This window comes from Pinus tabuliformis, chromosome 7, assembly GCF_031772625.1.
Source record: "Pinus tabuliformis cultivar Carrire ecotype Pingquan chromosome 7, CPIR1, whole genome shotgun sequence".
Classification (NCBI taxonomy): Eukaryota; Viridiplantae; Streptophyta; class Pinopsida; order Pinales; family Pinaceae; genus Pinus; species Pinus tabuliformis.
In genome coordinates, this window is record NC_142293.1 from 1,092,982,238 (window position 1) to 1,093,001,143 (window position 18,906).

At 41.4% G+C, this 18,906-nt stretch overlaps 1 protein-coding gene across 1 annotated transcript; it reads right to left on the reverse strand.

Annotated features, from left to right (window-relative positions):
• Window positions 1–10,270: 10,270 nt before the first annotated feature.
• On the reverse strand, window positions 10,271–14,338 carry LOC149251366 (uncharacterized). Its single transcript, XM_089453864.1, has 2 exons — window positions 13,059–14,338; window positions 10,271–12,311 (listed from the first exon to the last, which is right to left on the reverse strand). Exons 1-2 carry the CDS (start codon window positions 14,336–14,338, stop codon window positions 10,271–10,273), a joined length of 3,321 nt encoding a protein of 1,106 aa, XP_089309990.1.
• Window positions 14,339–18,906: the final 4,568 nt, after the last annotated feature.

The following is an 18,906-nucleotide window of genomic DNA, read 5'->3' on the forward strand; positions in this document are numbered from 1 at the left end:
GTAATTTTGTTCCTTATTGAATAAAATTACAAGTTTTCCTTGGGAAAAAAGTAGTAGAAGTGTAATATTTGAGTAAAATATAAAATTTAAATATATAACAAAATATATATATGTTAAAAAATATTTTAATCTTTAAATTCTGTTTTTATTTATTATTTTTAATTATATATGTATCTTAATTTTTTATTTATACCATACATATTTAAATGATATATTTATAAATAGTTATAATAGAAGTATAATATTTCAAAAGTTAAATATATAAACAAGTTAAATATATAAAACTAACCTATGGATGTTAAAAAATATTTTAATTTTTAAATGTGTTGTCATATATATATATATATATATATATATATTTAGATTTTTTAGTATGTCGAATTAAATACCAAAATTTATTTTCAAAATTTTAACTGTCAATTTTTTGTCGAACTTTAAAGTCGTTGAACTCGAACATGAACACAAACTCGCTGACTTAGGGTAAAATTGAAATCATGGAGTCAATTTACCATGGTTTTTCCCATGGTATTTTTTTTTTGTTAAGCTTGGCAGATCCATCCATTTTCTATTATATATTAGGCAAATTTACACCACATAGGTTGACCGGGTGGCCTCAACTTGCCCCGAGGGGAAACCAAGTCTGTTGGCCACTGGTCAGCATTATAAGCCATCCAAAAATAGAATTGTTTCAGTCTTTCTAGCCAAGCTAGATAAGTCTCAATCTCATGTCCAGATACTACATAACTGTAAAAACTAGCATATGCAACAGGAAAATTAAAAGCTAACCGCATAAACAAAAACTATGCATGGGGAGTCTAGTCTTTCTGCTCATCTGAGACAGAAGCAACAGGAGCAGGATCTTCGACAATCACCCCTGGCATTCCATACAACTCCAGAATGCAAGGGATGTGGTGGTCGATTCGATCCATCCTGATGTCCTATTTGTGAAACTGGAAGAGAATTTTCTCCATATCTTTTTTATAGTTTGGCAGGCCCTGCACTATAATCGCCATCCCCACAGAGATTTGTTCCATCTTCATTAAGAAATACAGATAAAGGGTGTGTTTAAACTAAGTGATTCTCCCACGGGTATTCCCTGGGTCTGGGACCAACGACCTCCAATTGTCGAGTTCTTCCTCTGATTCACTTTCCTGCTTAATCTCCGCTTCCCAATCTTCGATTAGCTTCTGAATTCCTGCGTCTGTCCCATCTCGGTATGCCGCTACAACCTTTGCTATGAGGTGCTCGATAGGTTTACGACCCCTATGAGCTTCCGACGTGCTCGACCCCTTGTCTGTCCGGGGGGCCAGACCTCTCCTACCACGCCCTCATCCTCTCGCTGCTTGAGCCATAACCTGTGTAGTGTAGCCCTGTTGACATCCAAACAAAGTTAGGTTCATCAAACCTTGCTCAACATCCCATCTTTGCCATTCATACAGTGTCACTCTTCCATAATTCTCTGCCTGAGTGTTAAGGTAGCCCAGAGCCTGCAACTGGCCAGGGGAAGTGGGTTTCAGACTCTTCTCCCGGGGCTCCTCATAGTACCCCTCCCCCTTGCTGTGGCTCAATTGTCGATCGTCACACTTATTTGTCTCTAGAATTTAATCCCATGATGTAAATTTCAAAACGACCTGTGTGGATTAGACTTCCATTTATCCCTCTCCTTTGTTGGGGTGAAGGCATTTTTAAGGCTATAAGAGATAAAATAGGTCGATTTATTTCGAGTGATATGGAACACGGGCACAATTTTTCGTGTGCCAAAATTTGTGTTGAAATCGAATTCTCAAAAGGAATCCTTGAGGAGATTTAGCTAAATCGGGATAGTTGGTCTCATCTTCAGGCTCTAAATTATGAATAGGTTCGTTTCAAGTGTAATTTGTGTCATGAGTATGGACGCTTTGTGAAAATTTGTCCAAAAGTTTCAACTTCTTGAAGCTCTCCAAATACATTTCCTCCTCCTAAAGAAGAGAAAGTATAAACTATGTAAGGGTTCGATCTTGTTCAAAGGAAATATAGGAAGCATGGAAATAAAAAGCAACAATCATGGAATGTTGAATCTAAGCATCAACCCAACCCTTTTAAAAGTAGACTTGAAGTCCTGATTGTTCCGGATAAAGAAGGCGAGAATCTCGAGGACCAAGCGGATTAGCCAATAAACAATAATCATGTTCCAAAAACCTCTCCCAATTCTAAAGATGAAGAAAACCCATATTAGGAATCTCCAAATAAAACTCTTGCAGAAAATTCTACAAACATTTTTCCTGCATTGAAAGATGAATAATCTAGTAAGGTGGCTAAGAAGAAGTCCTCATCTTGTTCCCCTTCTTATTCAGAGGTGCTTAAAAATTGATGTTCCTCCCCACTAGTAACAAGAAGCATGAAAGATCATAGTAGAAATAACTCTAGTCCTAAGACCCATCTTGCCTCCCGTAGGTCAAGCGACAGGCCACCTCTTGGCAATTTATAGAAATGTTTTGGTTTTGCATTTTCTTGTGCAAGTAATTTGTTAAATTTTCTCTTGCTCCAAGGAAGCAGAATAAATACTCGAAGATTTAGTTTTAGACCTTTTACCCCCTGTTCACATTAGGAGGAGGATGGTTTTTAGCCTTTTTAGAATTTTATGAGGCGAAAGCAATGTAACTCCTGATGTACTTACCACATCCACGTGCAAATTTTAAATATAATCTATATTTACTCCTTCCTGTTTAAAAAAATAAGATTAAAAAATAAAATTGGAGTGTTTATAAATATTTTGTAGTAGTTCAAGTAAAATTGAAGTCATAATGTCAAGTTACTGCTAGCGGTTTTTGGCTCCAAATTTTGACAGCCCATGGTTTTGCCAATGGTATTCTTATGTAATATAGCCTACTGAAAGGTGTGAAGGCTCCTTTGTAATTTTCCTTTGGGCCATGAATTATCCAAACCAACCTAGATCCATCTTAAGTTTGGATTTATCAATGCCGAAAGGGATCATATCTCTCAAGGTGCAAACCTTAACTCAAGTTTCGCACTAAAAAAAGAGGTTTTCACCTTGAGAGATTTGATCCTTCATGATGCTTGATAGATCCACAGTTAAGATTGATCTAGGCTGGTAATAAAGTTATAACTTAGTTAATATATATATATATATATTTTAAATTTTAGCAATGCGAGATGTATTATGAAATAAGTATTTTGATGCTTACTATTGATTTATATCTATCAACATTTACTAGTCATTTAATTTATATGGTTGCGTTCGTTAAATTATATTTATGGAAGGATTATTCCAAAATAAACAATCCTCGCTAATTATCAATAATTATTAACTGATTGTAGGAATTTAACTTCCAAGAACTATTCTAGAATATTATTAGTAGTGTTCACAAATCAAAAGTTGAGATTTATCTCAAAAGTGGTTATGCCCTTTCTACCCATTTAATTAAAATAATTAATTAACTAACATATCCATAGCCATAAAAATTGAATGGGTTAAATACAAATAGACATCAATCCATGACAAGCATTAAAAGACTTCATAATACATCTCACATTGCCAAGATTAAAAACAAAAAGTAAAAATTAACTTAATTATAACTTTATTTTAAATTATTATTATTAATAATTATAATAAAAAATAATAATCTATGAATTAAACGTATATGCATTTTTAAAAACATGTAATAAGATTCTTAAGCATAGGAATGCACCAATACTATGCCTTATTAATGTCACATGTTCAAAAAAACCATAACATATGATATTTTTTTAATTAATCAATTCATTAAAAGCTCACAAATAACTTTACTACTTTTGAGATAAATCTCAACCTTTGACATGTGAATACTATTAAAAATATTCTAGAATATTAACATAACTACTTTTGAGATAAATCTCAACCTTCGACATGTGAATGCTATTAAAAATATTCTAAAATATTTTATTAAGATTATACTATTAAAAATATTCTATTAAGATTAAATCCCCACCATTCGCCTAATAATTATTAATAATTAAATTAAAAATATGGAAGTTCTTTTTCAAAAATAAACACTGCATAATTATGACTTTACTTTAAATTATTATTAATTATGAAATGCATTAATATATAGGTTAAACATATATACATCCTCCAATTTATCATGGAGATTCTTAATTTGTAAATCCGCTTTGTAATAATACAATGAGCCAGTACCACGATATATCAATACCACATGTCTAAAAAAATCATAATTCATTTCATATGATACCTGTCCATATGGTATTTTTTAATTAACTAAAATAATTAAAAGGGTAGAAAGGACATAACTACTTTTAAGATAAATCTCAACCTTTGATTTGTAAATACTGATAAGAATATTCTCAAATATTATGTGGAGATTAAATCCCTACTATCCACCTAATAATGATTGATAGTTAAATTAAAATTATGGATGCCCTATTCTAAAATAAACATGCCTATGGTAAAAGTATAACTTTATTTGAAATTATTATTAGTTATAGTGATAGACATCAATTCATAATAAGTATAAAAACACTTCATGATACATCTCACATTGCTAAAATAAAATAAAAAAATAAAAAATCATAAAAATTAGCTAAAATATAACTTTATCTTAAATTATTATTATCATTTATCACACTAGTAGGTGTGTCTGTTTTGGAATATGGCTTCTAGAATTTTAATTTAATTATCAATATTTATTTGTTAGATGGTAAGGGTTTCACCTCCATGGAATATTCTCAATAGTATTCACAAATCGAAGGTTGAGATTTATCTCCCAAGTTCTTATGCCTTTTTTTCCTTTTTTTTGTGGGGTAAATTCCAGTAACTGGAAAATCTAGGAGCTACATGGCAGTTTTCTAAATTTAAGTCAATCTCTAGCAAGGGTGACCGGACAAGAGCCAAATATAGACTCTCCATAAGGAAGTGAAAGTTAGCTAAAACTTGAAAGTTACAAAAACAAGTAGACTATATAAAATATGTGGGCTTGATTTACCAGTTACAAAAGAAACAACAACTATTTGAACATGCTTCAAAATAGTGATGCCTCATGTTAAGGGGTTTGAATCAAATACTATTAGCGAAATGAAAGTTGTCAGGGCTGGTGAAGTTTGACTTGCTATGTGGGGAATACCAAGATGGCACTCAAGCCACTTCATTCTTCCGTCGAGAGCGATGAGATGCTTGTGTAGGTGTTCCAGAGAGTGGAGAATGTCCAAAAGACTCGTGGCAATCCAAGGTGCTCCGATCCATCAAAATTGTTATTTGCCAATATAGATCGATTATCTACATATGTTGATTGTATCTCCCTCTCGTGTGGCCAGTGTCCGACACTGTTAGGTCCCTACAATACTAGTGTACCCCCCTTATTGTTATTGTTGTGCCCATGTAGCCCCCATATTGTTATTTATTTTTAACAAGGTCGGGTACTATTATATTATAAAACCACAATGGAGGGACAAGGTCCCAGTACATATATAGAGGGGAAGATCGGTGAGGGAGGTGCAAAAGGGGAGCGTAGTCCCATCCTCCAAATCACTGGTCTTGCTTCTTAGAAATTGAAATACATAGTAGCCATATTGACGGATGAACTGTCCTAACAGTAAACAAAATTTACAGAGCATAGAGACATTGACAAAGAGGTCACCAAAACTGATTGACCAAATCCTCAGGGGGCTTATCCTTCTTGTTGTTGAGCTTGGTCGAGGCTTCGCCTTGCTCACTTTGATTCAGAGTCCTGATGAAGCTCATAGCTTCTTCAAGATGCTGACAATTCTCCTTAAGCCCTTCGATCTCAACTTTCTGCTTCTCAAACTTTTTCTTCTTGGATTTGTTTTCATTTTCCATTTCAGCTGTGAGCTCATTAAGAGTTTTGATGAAACACCCAATCATGAAGCAGTTAGCCCGACAGAGCACACAACTATTATTATTCTCGATCTATTCCAAGGGATTGCCCGACATATTGGTGGCAGAGGAGATGCTCTCCTTATCCTTATTGGTGTTCTGTTGCTGAAGATCTCTATATGTGATTGGGTGGGAGGCAACACTTCTCAGGATCGTGGCAGGAATTTATCTCTATTTCAAGAGCCTGTATTTGCCTGAGAGATTCTTGGAGCTCAGGCCGTCACTAGAGATGCATTGAAGCTGATGCTTGTGGGTGTATGAGCTTATGGGAGAAGGGATGAGACAACAAAGAGGAGCCAGCCAAAGGGAGTGAGCACTATGTCTAAAGCCCACAAAACCGATGAGAGTAGTGGAAGAGAAGCGTCGGGGAGGCTAAGAGAAATTATGGGGGCGGTTAGCGGAACTGAGCACAGCTGGAGAGACTAGAGACACCCTGTCCACAACTCTAATTGGAACCACAGAGGCAGACGAGAGGTTAGTCGAAAATTTGCAGAACCATAAGAAAAACAATACCAAATTACCTCTACCCGCGCTCAGAGAAGGGAGGGGGCTGTTGTTACTCCCCGGACCACCTTAAGCCAACACTGCGACCTGGAAATTTTCTACTATCGCTGCTAAGATGAATCTTCTTGTGTGGAAGCCTTATCCCAAGCTGGTTCTTATAGTCCTTGATGTGAAGCTCCTCGTGAACCATCCTGGCAGTGATATCATGACAATTCGTGACAAAATGAGAACCCCTGGACTTGAAGAGACATTTACCAACTGTTGTCTTGTCTTGAGGGTGAGAATTATTCAGCAGTAAGATACAATGCCTACATTCCTGAACAGAGAAGATATTCCGCTCAGCTCTAGGCAGATTTTCTGTGTTTTTCATGTCAGACTTATGAGGGAGGATCACCTTCTAAATCTATGTTGTACTGATATCCCCTTTTTTAAAATGGGTGTTGTAATTTCCCAGGTCTTGTATGATGGGCCAGATCACCCTTGGGGGCTGCTTATGGTATTGGTTTTTCATAGACATCGTGATTTTCTCTGGCTGTCCCTGCCTCTCTGTCCACCGCCTTGTTGGCAAAGACATCTGTAGCTTGATTATGAGCTCTTAACACATGTTTGTAGACAACTTTTCCAAGGAGGTTAACATTATCATTAATTCTTTGCTTAATTTTGTTCAAGGCTTGATTTTTGAAATCTCTTCCAGCTTCCAAGGCAGCTATTATGATAGCATAATCTCCAATAATGATTGGATCCTTCGCCTGAAGCTTTGTGAGGATGCTGGTGCCCATAAGTAAACCATACGCCTCAGCCCTGTTATTTGATAGAGTCCCCAGCCCCCATTCAAACATGGAAACTGTTTCACCTTGCTGATCCAGGATAAGTCCACCTGCCCTAGCTCTTCCAGGGTTGTTCTTTGAGGCTCCATCAAAGAAGAGGATGTAGCTTCTTTGATTTTTGATCCATCCCTCTATTTCCCTTTCATTGCCCTGAAGCTTCCAATTTTTATGTTTGTTTCCAACCGTCTTTGGTATATTATTCCTGACTGGACCATCCATGGGAATTTTGTTGTACCAATCCTTTTCAACTTGGTTCCAGCTGGTTTGATCCGTGGGTGGCACACCTTTGGAGTTGATCATTTCCGCAATTTGGGCCCAAGTTTTAGCTAGAATAGAACCTGAGCTAGGTTTTTTGCCCTTGAAGATGCACTTGTTTCTTGCCAACCAGAGGTGCCAGCAAAGAGTGGAGGGGAGACACTTCCAGACACTCATGATGGCAGCCTTATTTTTCTTGGCATAAGGGTAGCTATGGGTCAAGTTCTTGTGTAAAGGAGACAGCTGCTCGATTGAGTCAATATTCAAATCAAGGGGGTTGATAATTTGCTTCCAGCATTGTCTAGTTATAGCGCAGTTCAAAAAGATATGCTGGGTGCTCTCTTCTTCTTCTTGGCAGAGAACACACATAGAAGGCCCATGGATTCCTTTTTTCCTCAAATTCTCGGCTGTAAGAATCCTCCCTTTCAGCAGGGTCCAAACGAAAAACTTGATTTTAGGAAGGCAAGCATTCTTCCACACTGCTGGCCAAAGGCTCCAATTATCATAATTGCTATGGTTTCAGAGGAATTTGTATCCAGATTTGACAGAGTAAAATCCTCCACTAGGATCCAAAATATAACTATCCCTACTCTTTTTATTTATCGGACCTGAGCCATAGAGCAGAGCCTTTAACTCTTCCCACTGATCAGAAAGGTAATTTGAAAGAGGGGGCTTTTTCCAAGAAATCCATCTATTTTCATCCTACTCCGAGATGGAGAATAAGGAAGATATACCCTTCTCCTCCAGCTAGACTTGGAGATCTCTCAAATTGTGATTTCCTTTTAAAGGAGATGTCCCCATAATTTTGTCATTCCAAATAGAAGTGTTTTCTACGTTTCTAAGATTTCTTGAGAATTGATCTTTAATGTAAGGGATGGTTTTTTAATAAGTCTCCGGATTTGGGTACAAGGACACTTCGAAATCAACTCATTTATCAATGAGGACCTCTGCTCGTTGAGATATTTTCTGGCTAAGGCATCTCCCAACCACTGTTCTTGCCTGTTTAGCATGCGCTAGACTAGCTTAATGCCAAGAGCCTTGCTTGTTAAGCTTGGGAGGTAGATGGAAATGCCTCCATATTCAAAGGGAAGAGTCACTTGATCCCACCGAACCAAACTGAACTTTTTGGAGTCCTGCCTCCCACCACGCCAAAGGAAGCCTCTGATTATAAGCTCCATTTGCTTGTGAATGCTAGCTAGAGCCAAAGTTAAGGCAAACTGATAAATTGGCAAAGCCAAAAGGGGAGATTTGATTAAGATGGTTCTACCAGCCAATTTTAACCACATCATTCCCCAACTTTGGATTTTCCCTCTCACTTTCTCGATGTGTTTGTTCCAAGTCTCTGTCTTATCCCTTCTTTGGCCAACGGTAACCCCAAATATATGAAATGGCTCCATTTTGGCTGAACTAGGATTTCTAAGATTTGGGAGATCCTTTGCATGATATTGTTTGGCACATTCCAGGTGTATATTTTACATTTTTTTATTGTTCAAAAGGCCTCCAGAGGCAGCGAAGAAGTCATCTAACACCTTTTTGAACCTTCTAGCAACAATACTAGAGGCACCCCCAATCAAGAGAGTGTCATCAACGAATAGAGAGTGGTTAATTTCTTTAACCCCTTTGAGCAATTCTGAAACCAGTAATTTCCCTTTTGATTCTCTGATTCTCCAGTTGTATACTAAGAATTTCTACCATAATGATGTCAAGAAAGGGGGAGAGCGGGCATCCTTGTCTTAAACCTCTAGTGTTGCGAAATTATCTACTAGGCCTTCCATTAATTAAAGTTGCAATCCATGGATTGGAGATGCACGCTTCAATGATCCTAATAAACTTTGGGGAGATACCAAACTTTTGAAGAGCTGCGACAAGAAAACGATGGCAAACACGATCAAAAGCGTTAGCCATGTCCAACTTTATCACCATACCTTTTTCATTGTTTTGGATGCTACTATGAATGGCTTCTTGTATGAGGATCACATTTTCATTTATTTGCCTTTTTGGGATGAAGCCCCCTTGGTTTTCCGAAATGATACAAGGCAGGATTTTTTTTAATTGGTTTGCCAAAATCTTAGTGATGATTTTATATGAGGAGTTGCATAGAGAAATTGGCCTGAATCTATCAAAAGAGATAGGGTTAGGCTCTTTGGGGATGAGGGCCAGGTGGGAAGTTTTGGTGTTTTCCCCCACTTTGTGCTTCTTGAAGACATTCGTAATCATTCGGACCAGATCTTTTTTAATTGTCTCCCAATGGCTCTTGTAGAAAGAAATGGTGAATCCATCGGGGCTTGGAGATTTTTTCGGATGCATGCTCCAAATTTCCTCCCTTATTTCTTCTGCTGTTACCTCCTATTTAAGCTCATTGTTTCGCTATTTGCTAACTTTGCTGCTAATTTGCTGAAGAAAATCAGCGTTGTCCATTTGCTTCTCCCTAGTTGTGAGGAGGTTTTTAAAATAGTTATGCATTGCCTCTTTTTTTTTCCCCTGGGAAAAAGTCGTAATTTCTATTAGAGTTAAGAAATTACATTTTGTATATGCCGAAGCATTCATATAGAGGCAGCTGTGCCTGTCAAGTTCATAGTCTGCTAAATCAGATAATAAAAAATAAAGCAAGTTGTCTCCACGCAGGGAGCAGTCCAAAACTATACACTAGCAGTGTTCAAAAATGAAGCCATTGCTCTACGCAGAGAGCCATATATATGCTGTTAAAACAAAAGTATAGTGCTGTACTGAACTAGACATAGTGAAATATATACAGGCTATTGACAACAAAAAACAAGAAAAAGTCTGTAGTGGGCTTTTATAGCCCATCATCCATATGATCATCAAAAGGTCTGTGGTAATGCTGATAGTAGGACCCCTCGATTTCCTCCTGTATCAGCCAGTTATCTCCTTGTCTGTGCGCTGCCTCTTTGGAGAGTTGATCAGCGATGGTGTTTTGTTCCCTGTAGATGTGACGACAAACAAATGATTCAAAGGAAGTAGTCAGTCTCTTTGCCTCATCTAATATGTGTCTCAACGTAAATGCATGACAATGAGATGCATCAGTCAGCCAATTGCATACTATTTTAGAATCTCCAAACAGCTGGAGATGTCTGCATTGTTTTTGAATGGCATAGTATATGATGTGCTTGGCAGTGCATAGTTCAACATAGTTATTTGTGCCTCTGCCTAAATTAATTTGAATTTTATAGCAGTGTGATTCGTTGAGATAAAGAATTGCTCCTCCTCCACAACCCACTTCTTGTGCCGAGCCATCAAAAAAAGCCCATGGTTTCGATTTGTCAATATCCACCTGTCTAATGATGCGAACAGGGCCTGAAGTTTCATCATCTGGTATCATGTTATAATCAGCAATAGTATGGTGAAGGATTGTGGGCCAATGAGGGGCTCTAAGATTAAAGATAGCCTGATTCCGGGCAATCCAAACTGCCCAGCATGCAAGCAGCGGGATATTGATGGATTTCCCCGAGTGGTCATGATTCCAGTTCTCCCATGCATCCATTATGTTGTTGCCTTGCCAATTTTTCAAGTGCGGGAGGTGAGTGATGAGGGCATGCCAAAACTGTAATGTAATGCTACAGTTCAAGAATAGGTGTTCAGTGCTTTCTTCCTCCTCATGACAAAGATGGCAGCGGAACGGTCCGTGAAAGGATCTCTTCATAAGATTAGTGCCCGTTGGTACTTTATCAAACAGAATGTTCCACATAAGCAATCGTGTGCGAGGGGCTGACTTGAGCTTCCATAATGCTTTCCATGAGGGGTGGATATTCTGAGGTTTGTGTGGCTCCATGAGTTTTAGATAGCCAAGCTTCGGGACATATGCTCCATGCTTAGCAAAGGCCCATATGATTTCATCAGGTCCTTCAGTGAGCCTGATATGAGCTTGTGTGAGCGCGTCCGTGTACTCTGTCCATTCATTATGCCACTGAGCCGGAATATCTAATGCTTGCGCGCTGGTCCAGGCCTGATGGAGGAAGGAGGAGTTTGCTTGGTCGCCGATATGCATGATATTGATGATACCTCTGTCGTTAAGATGCCCGATGAGTCCGGCTGATAGTCTATGAGTGTTTCCACATCCGACCCATGGGTCCTGACCTATGCGGACCGCATTGCCTGCCTTAATGCGCCAAGTTAATCCTTCTCGTAACAGAGGTAAGGTACCAATGACAGCTTTCCAAATGATGGATATGTGATGATTTGTTCCATGATGAGCGCAAATCCAATCCAACACATTCAGGGGTTTGATATATTTAGTATATGCTACCCGAGTCCAAAGTCCATCAGTGGTAAGGAGCTGCCACCCAAGTTTGGCAGCCAGTGCCCTGGAGAATAGGTCGAGCCTTTTGATACCCCATCCCCCCCAGCGCTTGGGTTTAGCAATGGTGTCCCATTTAACCCAAGCAAATAGTCTGCCTGGCTGATGTCCCTTCCATAGAAATCTGCTGCAAATATGTTGTAACCTGTTCAGTATGCCCTTAGGTATCCAGGTGAGAGCCATCCAGTAGACTGGCGTGGCTTCAATCACTGCTTTAATGAGAATCAGTCTGCCAGCACGGGAGAGGTATCGGTGATACCATACTTGGAGTCTCTTTTCCACCTTAGCTATGAGCCATAACCAGTCAACAATTCTGTAGCCATTAGGTTTCAGTCTGAAACCAAGATACTTTATACCATCCGACAGGGTCAAGTTGATAAAAGGGAATCGCTGAATAGCATAAGCTGTTTCATGTATAGAGCAACCAATAGTAGTGATGGTGGATTTATTATCATTAATCTTCATACCTGTAGCTTGCTGAAAGAGAAGAATGGAGTTATGGAGGGTAGTGGAATCCCCAATACTGCCATTCAAAAAAATCAGGATATCATCAACAAATAATAGATGGGTGAGGTAGAAATTATCCGCAAGTTTAATGCCAGATAAGTGTTGTCTGTCACGAGCAGTTGAGATAACTCTACTCAAACCTTCCATAATAAGTAAAAACAGCAGAGGAGAGAGCGGACAACCCTGTCTGAGTCCTCTCTCTGAAGTGAAGAACGAGGTAGCTTCCCCATTAAGTAATACACTGTAGGATACATCAGTGATGCAGCTCATAGTCCATTTGATGAAGTCATAGGGGAATCCCAGATGAGTGAGCAGCAGCCTTAAGTATAACCAGTTAGTTCTGTCAAAAGCCTTGGACAAATCCACTTTAAGGATCATTCCTTTTTGTTTTTTGATCTGCAGGGTGTGCATGAGTTCTTGGGCAGTGGCAATGGCCTCGTGGATCTGTCTGTGGTGAAGGAAAGCAAATTGCTCCGCGGATATGTGATGCGATAGAATAGGCTTGAGGCGATTAGCAATGGTCTTGGCTATAATCTTGTAGAGGCAGTTGCAGAGGGATATGGGACGGAAGTCATCAAAGGTGCTCGGGGCATTTGATTTGGGGATGAGAGCAATGAAGGTGGATTTAATGGCAGAGGATATTCTGCCTCTTCTTCTGCTGTCTTCTACTATCTCCAGAAGGTCATTACCCAGGAGTTCAAAGAACGCGAGGTAAAATTCAATGGTCCATCCATCAGGTCCAGGGCTTTTATCTTTTTTGAACCATTTCAGTGTAGCCTCCAATTCTGCCATGGTCACTTCCTTCTGTAGTTCCTCAGCTTCTTCCTGTTCAATGTATCTAGGGAAGAGCTCGGCCACTCTCATGATTTCCAAGATATTAGCTTCTACAGGAGCTTTATAAATGCCTCTAAAGTGCTCAGTGGCCAGCCTGGCCAGGTTCCTCTGTGAGGTAACAGGATTCCCTTGATCGTTCTTTAACTCCCAGATAGTATTGATAACTTTCCGGCCATTTGCAAACTTGTGATAAAATTTAGTATTAGCATCCCCTTCGGTGAGCCAAATAGCTCTGCTTCTAAGTCTCCAGCTTTCTTCCCTTTCTCTCAGTATTTGGGAGCGTTTTGTAATAAGAGAGGTGTAATTCTCCTTGCTTTCAGGGGAGAGGAAAGTCCCATTTGACGATTCTTCAAATTCGGCAATGACCCTTTCAGCCTCTTTTAATGTCTGATTATCTTGAATGCGCTTTTGATGTGCCCAGTTCTTGGTGATCTGTTTGAGTTCTGTAAGTTTCCTGACAAAACCCACTGAGATGTCCTCTCCTTCTCTGATGACATTGGATTGCCAGTAATTATGGACCAATTGGATGTAAGAGGGATCTTGAAGCCAAGAGGCATTAAATTTGAAAGGGCTCTTGATTTTGTGGGAATAGTCTTCAGCTTCTAAGAAAATAGGCCGATGATCTGAGATGCCTCCCGTTCCAACCCATTGACGAACTCTGGGGAGGTTATTAAACAAAGATTCCTTGATAAGAAATCTATCGAGTCTCCTTGCAAGGCTTTGATCTCCACTTCTGTTATTTGACCATGTATATTGAAGTCTAGCAGACGGTATATCCACCCAGTGATGATCCTCTAGTAGGCTGGACATAGTATCTGTTAGGGTATCGACCTGGGCAAAGTGCCCCCATGACTCACTGAATCCGAGTGAGAAGTTGAGATCCCCTCCAAGAATAATGTTGTCTGCTTGGAAGAGTTCGGATTCAAGTAAGGACCGCCAATAGTTGGCACGGTCAGCACAAGGGCCATAGACATTGATAATTCTAATGTCTCTTACAGCAGAATGTGCACTAATGTCAAGTCCAATGAAACCTCTTCCTCCAAATATGTTCTTGACCTCCGCAACTCTGTTATTGACCCCAATGGCCAAGCCCCCTGATCGTCCGGACGCATCCAGTGCATGGAAGGTCCAGGAAGGTAGCCAGGCAGAGAGAGTATGGATGAGGGGTTCGGCTTGACAGAGAGTTTCTTGTAGAAATATAAAATCCATCTGAGATGATAAGAGTAATCTCTTAAGCGCTAGTTTTTTGGCTAAACTAGCAAACCCCCGGCAATTGAAGGAGAGAAACTTCATGAGGGGAAGGGGGATGGGCCATCCTTCGCTCTAAGGGCCCTGAAAATAGTCTGCTGTCGCCCGAGGGCAACTTCTTCATCAGCAGTGTGCCTTGCCTTGGTAATGCGAGAGGGTCTACCACGGGAGTTCTTGAGGGACATGGGCATGCTAGCCAGGTCGAGGCCAACAGCATCCGGTCCTCTGTCCTTCGGGCGGGGTCGGAGGGAGTAGCGGGGGGAGGACTGAGACGAAAGAAAGGATAGGGTAGCCAGAGTCGAAGTGATTCGCGATGGAGGGGCCACAGGTGAAGGGAATGGAAGGGAGCAGATGAGAGAAGTGTGTGTGTGGAAACTCAGGGGAGGTGATGCAGAGGATAAATTAGCAGGGATAGATGCAGAGCCAATATAATTATGAGATGAGATGCCCAATGACATGCATGAAGGAGGAGATGACGGAGAAGGGATAGAAAACTTACCCGTATGCTCCAAGCCTGCTTGATCAGTCGATGGCTGCACAGGTGCTGGCGATGCAGGAAGTGGATCAGAGGGATCCATAGCAATGTCTGCTGTCTCAGTGTTGCTCCGAGGTTCCTCCACGTTCTGAGTGCGATCCTGATCCCCATTGGGCTGGGTAGGTTGCATCTCAGGGGGATTGTCCTGGGGCTGAGAGACTGCTTCTTCCTTGTCATTCGACATCGCTCTCTTGAGGAGTGGGCAATCTCTATATAAGTGGCCCACTTTATGGCACCTGCGGCAGCGATATGGGACGCCTTCATAATCTATGATCTGCTTGCGCTCTGTATCCCTCCACTGAATGGTAATATATTCCAGCAGTCCTCCTCTTGTGTCCAGGTTGATGAGTATCCTGGCATAGGCCATCATACCCGTCTGCTGATAGGATTTATCGTAGCCCATGTATGTACCGATGGCATTGCCTATCCTCTTGAATATGTCTTCTGACCAGTACTGGAGTGGAAGCCCTGGAAGCCTAATCCATACCGGTCTGATGCCTATCTGCTCTGTCTCAGGGTCAAATAAAGGAGACCATCTCTTCAGTAGCACCGGGGCATGGTCAAAGTGCCAGTAGGAGGACAGAACCCAGTTGGTATGATCAGCACGAGCGAATCTCAGTGCGAACCAGCCCCGCACGAAGGTCTGCACAAAGGGGATATCCACCAAATGGTGGCCCCAAACTTCAGCTGCCCATGTCTTCAAGCGTGCTGCCGAGTAACTTCGGCCCCTGATGCGCCCGACCAAAACACGATCAGCAAAATCCATGGCCTCACCCCAGCGAATGTCCTCTTCCAATCTGAGAAAGACGTCGTCCTCTTTTGATTTGAAGCACTTGTATTTCCGTTTAGGGCCCCGTGGAGGGGGATTGCTTTGGGGGCGACCAGAGGGAGGGGTGTTAGCTTGCAGCGGTGCCGGGAATCGGGGTGAAGAGGAGGGTCCGCAAATGCCAGAAACGGAGGGGTGGCCTGAGAGCGGAGGTACGGAAGTGAAGCAGCCAGAAGTATGACCGAAGGAACCCGGGATGCCGGCGGAGGGGCAGGGGAAAGAGGGGTTTTGTTGAGGGAGGGGTAAGGAGCCCGCTGCCGGGGGAAAGGAACCAGGGTTAGGGTTAATGCAACCTGAGACAAACCCTAGGGTTGCCGGAGAATGAGGGGGGGTGGAAAGAGCAGGCCAAGTCGGTGGATCGTCCGGGAGGACCACAGGGTTTGGCGGATGCTGGTCACCAAACAGAATCGGAGCAAATTGATCGGAGAAACCCGTGCTGTACATACCTCCGGATGTGTCAAAAGGGGTGCGCCAGATGGAGACCCCTTCCAATGGGTCAGCGGAATAATCGACGGCCTCAATGTCCTCCATTGCCAGCTGCTTCTCGGATCTGCGAACACCTCGGAACGGAGAGAAAACCGGGGAAAACGACAGTTTGCAGTTCAGTAACGGACCGTGCAAGCTGTTCAAAATCCGTCACAGTAAATCGCCGGATGTCGCGGTTCAGTGCTCTGCTCCCCGTGAAAGCTACCAGCGAGTAAACGGCAGGTTCTCCGCGGTTAGTGTGAGCCGGTGACAGTGTAAAGCGGGCGCGTAACGGAGGGCATCGAGCAGTTACTGCAGACTGTCAAAACCCTAACCGAAGCCTTCCCGTGACCTAGCGCGCCCGGTCGCCATCTCCAGGAACTCATCATCCATACATTGCCTCTTTTATTTCTTCTCTTCCCTTTATTTCGTGACCTTTGATTTGTATTTTGTTAATTTGATTACCCACTCGTCGAATCTTGAGGTTATTGTGGAAAAAAGCAGTTTTCTTGTTCCCTGCATGGATCCAGAGACATATGGACTTTTGCGGAGGTCCTCCTTTTCATGTCAATTTTGCTTGTAGAGGGCCAAAAACATTTATGTTTCATGGGCTTTGTCTTGCTCAGTAGCTTGCTGACTTTATTTTTCTTTGCTCCTCTTTTCCAGCTTTTCTTGCAGCGCAGTTTTGTTTTTTCTTGTCCCTGAGAGCTTCTTCTCTAGCCCACATTTTTATTTTTTCTCTCACATTTTTAAGTTTGGTTTCCCAAACATAATGTGGGGAGCCCAACACCTCTGCATCCCAACTTTCTTTTATTATGTTCCTAAAGCTTTCCTTGCTGTCCCAAATTTTACTATATTTGAATGGAATCAGGCCTTGATTTTCCCACTTGTCCATGATAAGCACAACCAGCTTATGATCTGATGCCGAAGCATGCACGATTTTGCTCTTGATGGATGAAAAACTTGCTGCTATATCCTCCTAGATCATGATTTTTTCAAGCCTTTCCTTTATGTTGTGAACACCCGTTCTTTTGTTGCACCATGTGAATTTCCCGTTGCTAGGAGGGATGTCTAGAAACTTATGCTCATCAATAATATCCTCCAAGGCTGCTCTTGACGGGTCGCCAAAGTATCTGCCTCCCAACTTTTCCTCTATATTCCGTATCAGATTTAGATCCCCTCCCATGACTAAATTATCTATCTGAACATCTTGTACCTCTTCTTTTAGTGACTCCCAGCATAAAGCTTTGTCTCTGTAGTGATTTGGTGAGTAGATGTTTATAACAATGTATTTGACGTTTGTGTTCTTCTTTGTCAAATCTGTCTTGACCCAATTGCTGTTGAGTTTTTGGCTGATAATTTTCCAGTTCTATTTATTCCACAACGTACCAATGCCTCCTGAGGCCCCGTTGGAGTCTATGGCTATTCCTTCATAATTTTTTTGAGTTGCTATCAAATTTTGAAACTCTTGGTTGCTGATTTTGGTCTCTTGGATCATTAATATATCCAGTTGTTCTTGCTTTATTAGATCTCTTCTTGCGTTGACTTTTAAAGCAGAACCCGACCCCTTGTTGTTCCAAGAGACCAAGATCATTATTTACTTGGTTTGTGATGGTTCCCAACCTTGTCCTTTTGCTGCGGTTTCTCCCCGCTTCCTTTCTGTTTTCCGAGGAAGGTGTCCATTGGCTGTTGGGTGCCAATAGCCATATCCTTTGCTATGGCCTCATCTATAAGTTCCTTGTTGGATTTCCTCCCGGATTTTTTTGGCTGTTCTAGAGCATTGTTTGTTTCTTTGACTTTATTTCTAGTGAGGATTCTATCAATGGAGGGGGGGAGGCGAGAAACTAAGGGGAGGGGATGAGATACTGACAATAGCATTAGGTTGGGGAGGGGAACGAGGGGATGGGGGATCTTCATCCAGGAGTTTGAAGGGATTAGTTGACGGTTCAACCGGAGGAGCTGAGTTTATGGGGGGGTTAGAGGAAGTAGTAGTATTTCCATGCGCTTGAGTGGGATTCTGGGTAGTTTTTTTATTACTAGTTTTCTTCCTTTTCACTTGTTCCCAATTGTTTTCTTGGGCTTTTGTATTCTTGACCGTCTCTACATCCTTTAGTTTGCTACACCTATTTGCAAAATGACCACACTCATGACATACCTTGCATTTGAAGGGAATTTTCTCGTAGTCCAGCTACTGGATGTGCGTCCGTTGATCCGCCTTGCGTTTTATTGCCTTTGGAAGCCCTTTTCCCAGATCTACTTCCATGTAGATCCTGGCACAAGCATGCATGATGTCTTTTGGTTCACATCTATCAATATACTTTCCTACCGCATTCCCTATGGCTTTTATTGACTCATCACCCCAGCAATGGAGAGGAAGATGCGGCAGCCTGACCTAGACCGGCACTGCGTTTGGGATGTTCATCTCAGGGTCAAAGTCCAGAGACCATCTATTTAGATACAGGCCTCACGAGTCCATGAAGTATGGTCCATTCCTGAAAATGAGGTTCCTGTCTTCTTTAGATTCGAATAAAAATGTATAGTATCCCATTCCACAGAACCTGATGGCGGTTTTCCCTTGTATGTTGGCGCTCTAGTTTCTCTCCACCCATTTTTGAACTGCTTTGGGGGAGGGCCACAAACCAGTAAACTGCCCAACCAGTCCCCTTTCAGCCAGCGAAATGGCTGCTTTTCGAGGGAGAGTTG